Genomic DNA, 17,694 nt, shown 5'->3' on the forward strand with positions numbered 1-17,694 from the left:
ATGAAAGTGCTTTTTGACCTATGAAATATCACATTTTTAGCAACTGAAAACTATTTATGTATTTATATATAACATTGTTTTTTCCTCTTTTTTTATCTAAAGTTTGCCAAATTCGGTGACGTTCTTTTACAGTAAGTAATTTTTTATTACTGGATTCTGCAATTCTGTTCATGTTTCCTGCAAATGTGCATAAAAAATTAATAACACTGCTAATTAAGGTTTCTTAAAAAAAATTGCATCATAAAAGCTCAATGTATCATCAGCTGTGATGGTTTTCAATTTGTTTTGCCTGTGACATTTCCTAAAAAAAATAATAAATAAATAAATAAATAATAAAATTAAATAAAAAATAACAAATTAAATAAAAAAATAAAACAAAATAAAATAAAATAAAATAAAATAAAATAAAATAAAATTAAGTTAAGTTAAGTTAAGTTAAGTTAAGTTAAGTTAAGTTAAGTTAAGTTAAGTTAAGTTAAGTTAAGTTAAGTTAAGTTAAGTTAAGTTAAGTTAAATTAAATTAAATCACCAAAATCCACAGTTTCCACAAAAAATATTCTATAGTAGTCTCTCAAAAAAAAAACAGCAAAGTAAATTAACCGCAAGTATTTTATTTAAGAGTAAACTATTCCTTTTTAAAGTGTACTACAACAAAAGAGCATCCCATAAAATGCTGTGGTATATTATTCAGAGGCTGTGATTTGCACTGTTTGCCTGAAAGCAGGTTAAAAACACGATCAGCTTTTAAATCAGTGGAGACGAGAGCCAGTTCTGAGAGAGCTTTGCAAATCCCTGAAACAATCAGAAAGCAGGAGAAACAGCCTATTAACAAGAGCATTTCTGCCAAATCCGCATGCAGTGCAAATCCAAGTCAATGACGAGCAGAGTTCCTGCAGTTTATCACATGCATCTTTCTGTCTTAATAGTCTGCGCAAATGCTGCGTGTTAAAAAGAGCACTTTATTAGGGGGAAATGTTTGCTTTTAGATTATCTGACATGGTGTTCATGACATGATACGAGCACAAGTAGGAGGAAAATAAAGCTGGAATGGACAAACAGCCAGAAACAGCCCACAACTTAAAAATAATAACAAAAGAAATTAAGCAGGTTGATGAGTGATTTTTCTTTTAAATGCACTCATGTGGTCATCATTTCTTTCCTACTCTAACACACATTTCAAGCCACGTCTGAAATCCATTGCGCAAAACCTCAAAAACAACAAACTCACCAATGCCCGAGCCTGTGCAAGTGCCCGTGTCCAAATCTGTGCCCAAAACGCTCCATCCGGCGGGCAGAGGCAGATGCCGGAGAGCCAGAGCCAAAGTATCGTCCAGCCGCTCGCACTCCTTCAGCGGGATCTGACACTCGTCCAGCAGCAGCGCTCCTTCTGTTTTTCCCACCGCATTTACCAAGAACTGAGCCATGTCAAGAGCCAGGTCCTGGACGAACTGGAAACACTCCTCGGACACTGGGTCCACTGAGCCGCCGGGACGAGCCTGGCATAGTGTGACCCGTACCGTTTCACTGCGATCATGAGCTGTAAGCAGAGAAAAACAAAAGGTTTTAGTTTGGTTTAAAAGAAATTTGATTTAGTGTCAGGGCATTTTTTTATGTTTATGTGGCCTTTTTTTTTGTCTACAGGTAAAACAAAACTAAATAGAATAAAACAATAAAAAAAAGACTAAAAAAATAAAAATAAATAACCACAACACACAAAAACAAAACAATGCAAAACAAAACACCAAAAACTAAAAAAGTAAATAAATAAAAAAATAACAAAAAGCAAAAAACAAAACAAAAAAATACAAAACAAATAACACAAAACAACAAAACCTCAAAAAACCAACACAGAAAGCATACACAAAGCAACAAAAACAGAATAAAACAAAAAGACAAACACGCACAAAAACAATGCACAGCAAAAAACATCAAAAACAAAACAAAAAGACAAACACACAAAAACAATGCAAAGCAAAAAAACGCCAAAAAACAAACCAACAAGACACTAAACTTCAAAAAACCAACACAAAAAGCAAAAACAAAACAGAACAACAATAAGACACAAAAAACGCAAAAAATTCAAATTAAAAACAAAACACCAAAAACAAAAGAAAAACAAAGACAAACACACACAAAAACTATGCAAAGCAAAACAACATGCCAAAAACAAAACAAAAGAAAGACATAAAAGCAAAAAACTAAACAAAACAAATACAAAAAAACAACAGCAAAAAATCTCAAAAAACAACACAAAAAATAAACACAAAACAAAACACAAAAAACATTATAACACACAAATAATTGATAAGTGATCAGAATACAAGAATGAATATTAAAAACATTAAAAATAAATGTAAATAAAACATGTTTTATAAACAATTAAAATATATACAAATAAAAATGTATACAAATTAACAATACAAAAAAATAAACAATATGTATTTTTAAAAAGTTTAAATGAACAAATAAATCAAATTGATGAAAATGGAATAATTAAGAATGTTCTTAATTAAAATAAATCTGAAAATAAAGAATTAAAAACAAAAACTATTAAATAAACATTAAAATAAATATGTATTTATTTAATATAATTATACAAGTATATAATTAGAAATACTAAACACTTCATTAATAAACAAGATTCTAAATAATGAATATTTACAGAAAGTATGTGTTTCTTGGCACTAAATGGAGAGCAGCAGAGAATCTGAGAAGCAGGAAATATTGTGACTTGAATTTGAACTTCTCAATATACACTTTTAGGCCACAAGTATGAAAATGAAGCACTTCTGAAATGTATTCAAGTCAAAATATTCTTGCTACAGCTCGCAGGCTATGAAAAATATTTATACCACCCACTAACATCTTCACGACTGTGTCAACAATAAATCAATTATGACTAAACTTACTCCTGACAAAAAATTTAAGATCCATTTGTCTTATATCAAACAGGGAGGTCTCCAGTAAATCATCTTCATACTGATTTAACACAGAAAAAAAAATCTTGCTTAACATTTTGGCAGCCATACAGTTGAAAAAGAAAGCAGAGATGGATATAATTACTGACAAATGTTCCTGCACTTTTTTCCAAAAGGGAAACAGTTTGTGCCAGTACTTACATAAATTATGCAACTACAAATAACAACAAAAAATATGTAGAAAATATGACAAATGCAAACAAACAAACAAATAATTTGTACAGATTTTTTGCAAAAAAACAATTAAATAGCTCAGAATTTCAAGAACAGATATATTTAAAACTAAAATATTTAGAAAATGATTAAACAAAAACAAACATTAAACTAATACAAATATAAAACAATGAACAACCAAAAACAAGTACCCAATAAGCAAAATTTTGAAACTACATCTGATAAGCAAACAAATAAAAACGATTAAATTCGCTAATAAAAAAAAAATACTATAGTTTTTAAAAACAAATCCTTTTTAAACTAATAAAGTCAAATATTTAATCAAACTAATAATATTATAATTTATTTTAATAATATTAATATTTTAATTTTTTTAATATTTTTATTTAATTGTACATTTTGACAAAATTTTATTAATTTTAACTGTTTTATAGGACCTTAAGTCAATTTGTAAGTCTTTTACACTTATAAATTGTATTATTTTTTGTTTGTTTTCCTTATTGTATTTTTATTTAAAATCTTAACATTTTAATTGTAATTTTAATTTGAACTTGATTTTTTTTATTATTGCTGTTGTTATTTTTATTATTATATCATTTTTTATTGTATTAACATTTAAATGAGCAAATTAAGAAGATACTATATTGTTTAAAAATATTTTTTAAACCAATAAAAAAAACAATCAAATATTTAATCAGAATAATAATATTATCATTTATTTTACTAATATAAAATGTTTATTTTATTTTATTATTATTTATTTTTAATGTTATTGTATTTTTTATTAAATTTAATTAAACTTAATTTTGTTTTATAGGACCTTAAGTAAAAACAGTGATTTACACTTTGCAGTTGTATAATTTTTTTGTCTGTTTGTTTGTTTGTTTTTTCCTATTGTATTTTTAATTACATTTTATTGTAATTTTAATTTACACTTTGCGATACCATTATTATATAATATTTTTTCTTATTTTATTTTTTATTAAAATCTTTACATTTTAATTGTAATTTTAATTTACACTGGAATGTTATTATTATTATTATATTTAGACTTTACACACCTGAAACTTGTCTATAGCACTTGTTCACTGCTGCTTTTATAGTTGTGTAAACTGCTTCCTTGTCCTCATTTGTAAGTCGCTTTGGATAAAAGTGTCTGCTAAATGACTAAATGTAAATGTAAATGTATTATTATTGTTGTTGCTGTTGTTGTTGTTGTAAATTTTCTAGTTTTTACATTTACATTTAAATTTGCAAATTAAAAAAATACTATATTTTAAAAAAATAATATATATTTTTTAAAACTAATAAAAAACTAAATCAAAAATTTAATCAAAATAATTATCAAATTAATAAATTAACATTTTAAACATATTGATATAAGAACTGAAATATGTCCTTTTGCTTATTTCCAAAATGGAAAGGTAATGCTTTATTAGTGCTTACATAAGTTGTGAAAAAAAAAGTCAAAACAAATATTAATAAATAAAACATTACAAAACAAATGCAAACAAATAAAAGATGTAAAAAGATATAAGATGTACAGTACAGTAACTGCAGAAGCAAACAACAAACTTAAATAATTATGAAATAAAGGAAATTGTTTGAAATAAAAACAACTAAATAGCTCATTACAATTTCAAGAAACAAATCTAAAACAAATAAATATTATGAGAAAACCAAACAAAACCAAACACAAGACTAATAAATAAACAACAAACAAAAATAATTACCAAACTAGTTTAATTATTATACTACTATGTTAAACAAAACCTAATCCAATATATAACCAACCAACCCAATTAATGAATTAAAGGATATGAAGAATGTTCCTTTACTAACAAAACATGAGTACTTGCATAAATTAAGTTAGTTTAAAACAAACAATAAATAAAATATTACAAAACAAATGCAAACAAATAAAAATAAAAAAGAGGTACAGGACAGTACAAATAACTGCAGAAACAAACAACAAACTTAAATAATGATGAAACAAAGGAAATGGTTTGAAACAAAACAAATAAATAGCTCACTAACTAAAATAAATAAAATATGACGGTAAAACACAAACAAAACCAAACACAAGACTAATAAACAACAAATAATAATACAACAAAACATAAATTCATTCATTTTCTTTTCGGCTTAATCCCTTTAATAATCTGGGGTCACCACAGCGGAATGAACCGCCAATTTATCCAGCATATGTTTTACGCAGCGGATGCCCTTCCAGCTGCAACCCATCACTGGGAAACAACCATACACACACACACACTACGGACAATTTTAGCATACCCAATTCACCTACTGCATGTCTTTGGACTTGTGGGGGAAACCGGAGCACCCGAAGGAAACCCATGCGAACACAGGGAGAACATGCAAACTAAACACAGTAACACCACCTGACCCAGCCGAGACTCGAACAAGTGACCTTCTTGCTGTGAGGCGACAGCACTACCTACTGCGCCACCGCGTGGCCCCAATATAACATATACCCAGCTAAATTATTCAATACATTAAACAAACAATAAAACAAAAGATCAATTAAAACAACACTGCAAATTAAACCAAAACAATATTTAAAAAGCAAATAATATTTTGAAGAAACAAACTAAATTTAAAATTTTGTCCCTGCCAGGGACAAGCCAGGACTCGAACCAGCAACCTTCTTGCTGTGAGGCGATAGTGCTAACCACTGAGCCACCGTGACACCCTTATTTAAAAGAAATGATGGATATAATTACTGGGAAATACTCCAGTACTCAATTCCAACTAGGAAACAGTCTGAGTCGAGGTGACATCCTATAATATCAACATTCACAAATAACTACAGCTCTGCCAGGAGGCCTGTGTCGTTTCACTACAGTTATGAGACGTCAACACACATTGCATAGGCAAAAAAAAAAATCATCATATTTGTTTGAACAAAATGTCTCAGCAGGACGTCTGAAGCTTTCAAGCCATTTTTTGGAGATAAAATCATTTTAGTTGGCAAATGTTTGTGTCCGAGCAGAAGTTTGGACCTCCAGCAGTGAGACTGAAGTGCACCTGAGCCATTTTTCATGTGCTGTTAATGCCCTGCTGAAAAGATTAACAGCGCTGAGATTACTGAAGTGCTGCCAAACGTCTGCGCTGGCGTCCACAACACTGAGCTGGAGAATCAAATATACAGCGTCTTTCACTTCTTCAAATGCTGGGTAGAGTACATATAGAGGAGCATGATGTTGGGTATTTGGCTCTTTTAAAAACAAAATTTAAAAGATCAAAAAATAAATAAATAAAAAGCTCAGTGCTACGATATTTAGAAATAAATACAGAAAAAAAAAACAAAGCAGCAAATAAATAAATTAAAAACAATTATAATGAAGTTACATAAAACTATATATATAAAGAAAGAAAGAAACTTTAGATTTTCACAACACTATCTCAAAAATATTAATACATTATCAAAAAATTACCTCACAAAAATAAAGTCAAAAGAAAGAACAAAAAACGAAAGAAAGAAAACAAAAAGAAAGAAAAATAAGAACGAATGAAGGAATGTCAAAAAAAGAATGAACAAAAGAAAGAATGAATGAAAATAAGTGAATGAACGAAAGAAAGAACGAACGAACGAACAAGTAAACAAAAGAACAAAAGTAGATAAAAGAACGAACGAGTAAACTAAAGAAATAAAAGAACAAATGACAAAGCAAGAATGAACAACAAAACTAAAGAGAAAACGAAAGTATGAACAAGTAAAGAAAGAAAGAACGAGTAAACAACAGAAAGAAAAAAGGAAAAAATGATAAAAAGAAAGCATGAACGAAAATGAGAGAATGAATGAAAAAGAACTATTGAAAGAGAGAACGAACGAAAGAAAAAACAAGAGAAAATGAAATAAAGAACAAAATGATTTAACAAAATGACAAGAAAAAAAGAAAGAAAGAAAGAAAGAAAGAAACAAAGAAACAAAGAAACAAAGAAAGAAAGAAAGAAAAGGAGCGAATGAATGACAGAACAAAATAACAAAAGAATGAACAAAAATAAGAGAATGAAAGAAAAAAGAATGAAGGAAAGAGAAAACGATAAAACGAAGGAACAAACTGAATAAACAAAACGAAAGAAAGAAAGAAAGAAAGAAAGAAAGAAAGAAAGAAAGAAAGAAAGAAAGAAAGAAAGAAAGAAAGAAAGAAAGAAAGAAAGAAAGAAAGAATGAATAAATGATAGAAATACACATAAGAACCAAAGAATGAAAAAAATAAAAGAATGAACGTAAAAAGAATGAAGGAAAGAGAAAATAAAAGAGAAAACGAAAGAAAGAATAAAATAAATGAACAAAAGAAAAAAGAATCAAACAAACAAAAGAGAAAAACACAAAATCATAGAACAACAGATCGAAAGAACAAATGAAAATAAACAAATATTATATTGAGAACCTGATAAACTAAACCCGATAGAGAAAAGAATCTCCTCAGAAACACAGTATTTTTTCATAGCTATAATAAAGTCATAGTAACTCAATCCTTTCATTCCACTTGTGCTTACAGACTCTCTCAAACCCTAATTTCACCCTAATAACAAAAAATGTGTATATTTTCACAGACTCTCAATATATTTCCTCCCACCTCTTTCCACATATTCCTACATGGAGCAAGAATTATGTCTGTCCATTACCGGCCACTGAATGTAAACACAACACATGACTCTTCAGTAGCAGCACTGGGACATCCACATCAGCTCCAGCACCAGAGAGCTTGTCCTTTGGTAACTGGGGCAATTTCAGCAGGGTGAATAATTGTGCAAGGCAACAATGTGCCAAACGAAGCCCGGCATGACTGGAATGTAAATGAGTCGATCTCTGCAGGTAATGAGCGTCTAGTTCCAGGAAGACTGCTGACAACCATCAAACATTGATAAAATACTGTATGTGGAATGTGTTGTGTATGGCCGCATTTATACTGATGCGATTTAGATTTAAAATGCAGAACTTTGGCTACCTTTATGCCTGGCAACGGCACTACTTCAGTATTTGACCTTCAAAAATGAAGACTTTTAGAAATGCTGCATACCTTGTTTTGGTTCGAAAACTCTTGGGTTACATTTCAGTTTACAGTTGAAATCAGATGTATTGAACAATTATTACTGTATATGAACAAATTGTGAATACATCATTATTTTTTCTCTCAAACACAATTTAATTCTAGACATGCTATTTATAATGAACACTACTACAGCTTGTGCTTAGCTTAATAACTGTACATTCACTTTTTGCAGTGTAACTATAAAGTTATTGATATTTTCTGACCTGGACAGACGGCCTGCAGCGTGACATGGCTGATCTTCAGTGTGCTGGACACGTGTCTCTGTGTGGATCCAGCGAAGAGCAGGTAAAACTCCACATCATCCTCCTCCTCGACACACTCATCCTCACAGAGCTGGACCGTCAGCAGACACTCTCCCTGAAAACAAAGAGGATTCATATCAGACTGAGACTTCAGCTCTTCTGTTTTGTTCAAATTCAAGCTGAGGCTTAGGACATGTTATAAAATCTGGGCTTTCAAAATGATATTAAATAAAATGAAATGAAACAAAAAACTAAATGAAACCAAACTAAATAAAAACAAAATGAAACAAAAAACAACAACATTTTTTTAAACAAAATTAAACAAAACAAAAAAACTAAATTAACTAAAAAAGAAAAAAAAAAAAAAAAAAAAAAACAAAATGAAACAAAACGAAAAACAAAATGAAACAAAACAAAAACGCAACAAAACTAAACCTAATGAAAACGACAAACAACTAAATGAAACAAAAACAAAATGAAAAACGAAACAAAACAAAAAACAAAAAACAAAATGAAACTACAAAAACAAAACAAAATTAACATAACGAAAAGAAAACTAAAAACAAAATGAATAAAACAAAACAAAATGAAACAAAACTAAAAGCAAAACAAAAGGAAACGAAAAACAACAACAAAATGAACAAAACGAAAAACAGAACGATAAAACTAAATGAAAAAAACAACAAAACAAAAAACCTAAATGTAAAAACAAAACAAACTACACAATATAAAAAAAATTACATTTTTTTAGGAAAATAGCAATTCAACTAAATTAAATAAAAAAGAATATATAAAATAAAATAATAATTGGTTGATTCTATTACCAATGTGTTTTTTTCTCTTTATTAATTTATTTTGTTTAATTAATGCGAGCAATTGATGAGCAATTGATTAATGCCACTATTTCTGACAAAAGCATAAAACAGTTTAAGTATCATTTAAAACAAACATTTAAAGAAGTCTAAAGCAGGTCGCACACCAGAAGCGCCGCTCGGCATTGTGCCGCGTGGCGCCACACATTTCAGAATTCTAAACATAGGCTTCTATTAACGTACACACACTGGCGCTGCAAGTCGGTGGCTGTCCACAGCGCCCAGCCACGACTCAGGACACGGTTCTATTCCTGCCACGCCACAGAGCACCATCTGATTAGTTTCATGTTAAATATCATGCGAATGTGCGCGTAGGATGTGCGATACTTTTATCTGTCATGTGTACGCCGTGACGCAGCGCTGAACAGCGATTCTGGTGTACGACCTGCTTAAGCCTAACTGAAAAACAATCCAATTAGACAAAAGTGTTTTTAAAAACAATTGAAAGTGTGACGATTGAGGACTAAAAATTAAGTACTTCTCGTGTTCTTTCTAAAGGTTAAAAGCAGCACCGAAAAGTGTTTAATCACCTGTGGGTGCAGAAAATTACACAACACAAAGCCTTGACTGCAATAAATCATCATTACAGGATCCTCAAACAACAGGGAGGAATCAACACCTGTCTATTTAGAGACGCTTTTCATTATAGCCTATATACATATCAACAAATGCTGGGAAAAAAAACAGCCATCAGCCTTTCCCCCACCCTCATAATTATTACTTTACTGTCATTACAGTTTAACGTGTGTGTCTGTAAGCGAGTTTCTCTCTTTAGGTATTTCAGATGTCACTTATAAGTAATGCTATTGACAAGCTTTCAAAACTCTTTTAAAAGCACTACTTTATCAGCACAGTAGAGTAGGACATGTTGGTAAATATTGATTTCGGTTGGAAAAAAGTACAAAAAAGTATGTAAAACAAACAAAAATCATGGGGGAATAAATAAATAAATATTATTCTTATTAAGAAACATTATAAAACAACAATAAAAATACATGAAAATAATACAATTAAAGGCAAAGCAAAACACAGCAAAAAAAGCTATAAAAGACTAATGCATTGGTCTCAAACTCGATTCCTGGAGAGCCGCAGCTCTGCACAGTTTTGCTCCAACCCTAATCAATCACAGCTGATCCAATTAATCCAGTGTTCAAAGGAGTCTTGAACACCTTGATTAGTTGCATCAGCTGTGTTTAATTAGAGTTGAAGCTGTGCAGAGGAATTGAGTTTGAGACCTATTAACTAATAGAACCAACAAAGTAAAAAAAATTAAAATAAAAAAAAAAGAAATACAACGTTTTGAAAAAGTACAAACTTGGTTTAACAAACAAAATAATATCACCTAAAAATAAAATGAATGACAAATTTTAATCCATTTAATTGTTTAAGACCAAAATATATTTGAACATTATTGATGAACACGGACCCCAATAATAATAATGAAAATAATAATAATAACAAACAACAACAACAATAAAAAATATCAAGAAACATTACAAAAACTACAAAAATATCACAAAGAATACCATTAGAGGAAAGAAAATGCAAAAAAACTATGAAAGATTACAAAATAAGCTAAATTTAAAAAATAAATAAAACGAATGAAAATATAAATATACAATTTTAGGAAAAAAATACAAACAAACAACTTTGTTGAACAAACAAAATACAAGCTAAATATTACAAGTATGTGAATTTAAATATATTTATGACAAATATATTTATAACAATATTAATGATAATAAATATGATGATAATAGTAATAGTAATAATAATAATAATAATAATAATAATAATAATAACGATGAAAACAATAAAAATTATGATAACAATAATAATCATAATAATAACAATGATGATAATAACAATAATAATAATAATAACAACAATAATTATAATGATTATAATAATAATAATAATAATAATAATAATAATAATAATAATAATAATAATAATAATAATAATAATATAATAATGATAATAATAATAACAATAATTATGATGATTATAATAATAACAATAATTATGATGATTATAATAATAATAATAATAATGATAATTATGATGATTATAATAATAATAATAATAATAATAATAATCATCATCATCATAATCATAATCATAATAACAAGAACAACAACTAGGGGTGTGACGAGATGCTTACTCCACGAGACAAGACGAAATTGGATTTACGAGACGAGATTTTTAACCTATTTTTAAGAAGTCTTTGATTCAACTGAAAAAAATGACAAAAAAATATTAAGGTGCTTTTTTTTAAAAATGAACTAGTAATGAATGCTCTTTTACTTCTATATTAATGAACGCTGTGTCATAAAGCACATGCAAACACTGCAAAATTTTTAGCTATAAACTCTACTGACTGCCTTCACGTGAGAAACCAAACTCCTTTCCACAAATTGAACCTAAATAAAATGATCATGTCATTTTTGGTATTTAATTTTTAATTTTCATTTTTATTCAGCAACATTTCATTCATGACCTTGTAAATCACTCTGAGGTACTGGATGCGACAACGAAGTAAAGACTGATAGGAGAGAGTTGTTTAATGTAATTTAATACTGTTCACCGAATGAAAAGAGAACTTATGTTTTTCTCGAGAAGTTAACAGTGTGTGAGTGGGGGGGGGGGGTGCATCTGTGTCTGTGGTACTTCACTGACTTGATAAGTGCAGAGAATGTCAAACAGCCCTATGTGTATGTCTTATCCTGTCACAAAATGCGACCAAGTCCTTCAAGATAGTTTGATTAAGATGTTTAACATGTCTGTACCTCACTTCAATAATGCGACTGAAATAGGAATACTCCACATGTCCACAAATTAAGTGATACAACTGTTGAGCAGAATGTTTATTATTTATTTACCACTGATGTATATGCTAAGGTAAAATAAAAGTCATTTAATTAGCTTTAACATACACTGTACAATTGTGCATGATCTTAACACAAAGCATAAACTGCACAGCTGAACTGCTATTCCAGTGAGCAGAAGGGCTCCAGATTTAGCTTTACTAGCATCACTGACACTTGATACCAGCAACAAATAGCCACGCATGACAAGTAAACAACTCTGAGTCTTAAATATCTCTGCTTATTTATATCTGTCTAAATGAGAATATGAAAGTGAGAGCTAAAATGAGGAACTATTATAATATAAAACATAATAAAAGTGCAATGAGCATTTCACAGGACTGTCTAAGCAGAACAACTGTTTACATGATCTAAAAGCTAGCATTGCCCTAGCCGCTACACTAGGCCACAAAGCTGTGTTTTGACATGCAGGGGCTTCAGAGCCTGACGCGAGCAGCGGGACGTCCTAAAGGGAGATGTTTTTATTGGCTACGCTGCAAAAGCCGCACGAAGGTGTCCTTGCCAAATGCCAGTCAGCTGCTTTTTTGGCTGACGATGATTCAGATGATTCAGAGACACAACTCGATCCTCAATGTCAGATTAACTCCGGCAAATGCCAGCTCAGAGTCTAAAACCACCACGCTGACATTTCTGAAGTTAATAGGTGCACATTTTAAGTTCTGGTGGTTAAGAGTTGACCAGTTTCATTATTGTCCATGCATTATTTATACCTAACCTTTTAAGAAACTTTTGAAGTTTATTTAAAGTACAAGTAATAATTTAAATTGGGTGTCATAATATTTTATGATGATGATGATGACGACAAAAACAACTACAACAACAACTATTTATTTATTATTATTATTATTATTTATTTATTTATTTTTATTATTATTAAATATGAACAAATATTACAACTCAATGCAATTGTAGTTGTTAATAATAATATTATTATCAATATTATTATTATTATTATTAATAATAAAATATAAACCATATTACTTCAATTTATTGTAGTTTATTGGGCTTATTAACAACAGCAACTTTTTAATATACAAATACCTCTCCAATTATTATAACAACAATTATTTGTTTATTGTTATTATTATTATTATTATTATTATTATTATTTATTATTATTATTATTATTATTATTATTAAATATGAACAAATATCATTACAACTTAATGCAATTTTAGGTGTAATGATATTTGTTCATATGTAATGATATAAATATTTTGTTCATAAATAATAATAATGTTAATAATTTTGATAACATTATTATTATTATTATTATTATTATTATTATTATTATTATTATTATTATTATTATTATTTACCATTATTTACATTATTATTATTATTATTATTATTATTATTATTATTATTATTATTATTATAACTAAAATATAAACCATAAATATCACTTAAATTTCAATTTCATGTAATTTTATGGGCTTATTAACAACAACGTTTTAATAAACAAATATGTCTCCAATTTAATGTACTTTTATGTATTATTATTATTATTATTATTAATAAATATGAACAAATATCATTATTACTTATTGCAATTTTTAGGTCTTAAAAACAACAACAACAATAATAATAATCTCAACATTATTATTATCACTTCAATTTAATGAAATTTTATGGGATTATTAACAACAGCAACATTTTAACATACAAATATCTCTCCAATTAATGCAATTATATCGATTATTATTATTATTGTTGTTGTTGTTGTTGTTGTTGTTGTTGTTGCTGCTGCTGTTGATGATGATGATGATGATGATGATGATGATGATAACTAGAATTACAGTGATATTTTACTTTCACTTTGTTTATAATAATATTCTAATATTATTATCTAATAAAACTAACATTACTTTAATTATTGCTATTAGAAAACATCATTTCACTATTGCCATTGGTTAATGATTTTGGTAATATTTTAATATTATTGTTTTGAGATTTATATAATTTTTGTTGTTGTTTTTGTTCATTATTATTATTGTCGTTAATTAATATTGTTGTAAGTTAATAATTATTATTGTTGTTTATTGTTGTTAATTGTTATTAATTCTCATGCTTGTTATTATTGTTGTTGTTGTTTTTGTTAATTATTATTATTGTTGTTGTTGCTGTTGTTGTTAATTGTGGTTAAATGTCATGTTTGTTATTATTGTTGAAGTTATATATTTGTTATTATTACTAGTACTATTATCCTGTGAATGTTGGTCAAAACAAACTTCATATCTACAGTTTCATCATGTTCTTAATGATAACATTACTATTTCCATAAGTATCAAACAATACACACTCGCATATCACCAACTAATCAACAACTTGTATAGTTAAAAATGAAAGACAAACAATGACAGCAACTATTGCCAACAAAAACAGCCTTGAGCTCCGAACCAACATTAAAATTCCCATCGTGAAAGTAGCCTGCACTGTCTACATCTGACTATCATTAACTACATCCTAAAGTTGTTAACACATACTTCATGTCCTATTGCTGAAGCTGCGGTGACAACTAGAGAAACAGGTGGAGGTGTAAAGCAAAGCTAGACGTTAAGACCAAAAAAATTACATCTCGACAACTCTTGAATCAGATCAAGCCATTGGTTGAGGGTGTGGGAAGGGTTTTTTTTTAGTGGTGAGCTCATATGACTGACTTGTACAGAAGCAGTTATGGTGACCCTTTGATCCAAGCGACATGCATAAGTCATAGGAATCTGACCGCTACGTCCCAGAATGGATAACCAAACCCACGCGTTGCTGGTGACGCATACATATGGCTTCATAAATATGTTACTGATGGAAGCTATTTGGCAGTCAGAAGCCAAAAATATTCTTTGGCTGTAAATAGCTTTCAATTTAATGTCATGAAAGTTCCTGCTATTAGTGTATTGATAAAAAAAAAAGACACTTAATTTTCTCAAATCTTGTCCTGGATGATTCATTAGTTATAAAAGATTTCTGACCGACCAAACAGTAAATCATGTAAATATTATGAACAAAAGATTGGGCAAAGGTTAATGTAAAGGTGGATCTTGGCAACAAACTTTGTGTGTTCTTGATACAAAGCATGGCCTCGGAAAATAAAAAATTTTAAAAAATGGCACAGCAACCCCTACTGGTCACAAAATAAATAATTTGTAATTTTAACTACCGAGCAATATTGTTTATAACTATTGTAACAGAGAACTGCCTCACTAGCTCTAGATTACTCAGGAGATGTTTTTCGCCTAACACTAACTTACGCTAGCTGACATTTTTGAACTTGCGCAGAAGATATGATTGAGAGGGTTTCCACACATTCATGGCAAACACTTCAAGCATTCCTTATGATTTATTCATGATGTCAGCATCATTTGTTCCTCATGAATTCACCTCTTATTTAGACGTTTGCATTGACCTCTATGTAATTTACTCGTGTGAATATTTAAATTTGTATTTGGTGTGAACCCTTCATACAGTTTTTGTAATAAAGTTCTAAACTTACTATATGGTTTGGTATACTTAGGGCTGGGCGATATGGCAAAAATGCAGTCTCAATAATTATATATCCAAAAATATATCCATATTGAGCCATATACATCTCAATATAAGTTTTTAATGCTTGCAGATTTAAAAGAGTATCCCAACAACGACAGAAGCCACCAAAATTAGAGTGTCAATTATTTTATTTATTTGTTTTTCCAGGCCTGATTTGGGTTCATAAACGATACGAAACAATACAAATCTCTTCTCATTGTTCTTCACCAGCAACTCTAACATCTAATTTTTTAGAGGGTCCATTACTTTTATTATTCCCATTCTTGCACATTTCTGCTGTGTGATTAGCTCTTAGATTAATATAGAGTTAAAAGTCCAGAGCTTATCATTGTATAGACATAAATTCTATCGCAATTCAATATAATATCGCTAATCAGCCCTATGTATACGGTTACAAAACTTGATTTCTATCACTTTAGCATCTGTCATTGATGCAACCCATTTTTACATCAATGCCATCTAGTGGTCAAAAATCACTACAGATTTTGTGAATTTTGCATGATAGATATAAAGCTGACCTCTTTATTGTCTCCTTTGTGTTCCATCTGTATACTTGACGCCAGTATCATTCTTTGTACGCAAATAATCTTTATCTGTCCATTTTTTCTTAGCACATGTACTGAATGAAAATTAATTGTCAAAAAATAGACTTCAGCCTTGACGGCTTACATGATTTCCACCAAATTTAGCTTATAACACATTCAAATTGTGCTGTCAAAAGTTTGGTAAAAATATTTAGGATAGTAAGATCAAAAAAAATCGGTATGAAGCTATAACTCTGCAATGCTTCAACATTTTCTGACCAAATTAAGTGTCAAGCAAATCCTGAGAGAAGATGCATAAAGGCTTATAATTTTGCGCCGAGTGATCGGCGTGACCCATGGCGCATTTACACTTTTGCTTGATGTTTGTGTTGCTCTGCAATAACACTTCCGAAACACAAGCTGGCAGTAGGTTTTTATGTTTCTCTGTGTCGAAACTCATGGGTTTTTGTTTTTTTCTGAATGCTACAAGTAGTTCAAACTTGATCATTCAGAGGCGGGAACCAGCAGACAACAAATTTAACCATAAAGGTAAGCAAGAGTTTCCATCTGGAGCTCCTTCTTGGACTCGACACTTGTAAACACTCACTCAATCGGGCTTGGGGCTCTCCGCACCACCCATGCTTTATACCGGTACCAAGCCGAACAAACACAGAGTCATTGTGACGTGTAGTTACATTTTTGGAGAGGTGCACGTCAGTGTCGGCATCAGCCTCAGTGAGGGCTATGCAACTGCGCAAAGGCTGCGCCGGACCATACGTGTGCGATTGACACAGAAGTATAAATTAGCCTTAATTATGAAGGTGTGGAACCATACAGGTCAAAAGTAAATAAAAAAATTCTAACTTCTAAATAGTTTGGACAAAAATAAGACTCTTGTTTTATTTCATGAATGAATTTGGATACCAATTGGAAAATTCATGCGTGTATTGTAAAATATCTCATCTATTACAGCCTATTAAGGTTTTACCAAGCGCCACCAAGTGGTCAAATGCTATAACAATATTTTCAAATATGCTTACAGCTTTGTCCAATGGCCATAAATTTCATCTTTCTATTCCATCCACATATCAAAAGCCAGAAACATTCTTTGGTTGTAAATATCTTTTATTTTTACTGCTAAAATGCACAAGTCAGACTCGGGCCACTTTTAGACCGCGGCGGCCCAATATGGATAGCAGGTGCTGGACCAGGAAAAGTGCCAAAGGCGAGAGCATAAACAAATGAAACAAAGACCACCCTGGTGACTGTGTCAACTTTAAGACATAGAGACTCCGAGTCAACGATACTGGTCTTTGCATGATCCAACTACTTTGCATTTTATTGAATCACTTTGTCTTACAAACAAACGCAGAACTTTTCCAGGATTCA

The 17,694-nt window shown here is 30.0% G+C and overlaps 1 protein-coding gene across 1 annotated transcript in view; it reads right to left on the reverse strand.

Annotated features, from left to right (window-relative positions):
* The window catches only part of LOC130219045 (A-kinase anchor protein 13-like), a 99,393-nt gene that overhangs the window by 41,485 nt on the left and 40,214 nt on the right, over positions 1-17,694 (reverse strand). Inside the window, exons 3-4 of the mRNA XM_056451315.1 lie at positions 8,440-8,593; positions 1,229-1,537 (exon numbers count right to left, since the gene is read on the reverse strand). Coding sequence (XP_056307290.1) covers positions 1,229-1,537; positions 8,440-8,593 — 463 coding nt within the window. The remainder of the gene's footprint in view (positions 1-1,228; positions 1,538-8,439; positions 8,594-17,694) is intronic.

This window comes from Danio aesculapii, chromosome 25 (genome assembly GCF_903798145.1).
Source record: "Danio aesculapii chromosome 25, fDanAes4.1, whole genome shotgun sequence".
Classification (NCBI taxonomy): Eukaryota; Metazoa; Chordata; class Actinopteri; order Cypriniformes; family Danionidae; genus Danio; species Danio aesculapii.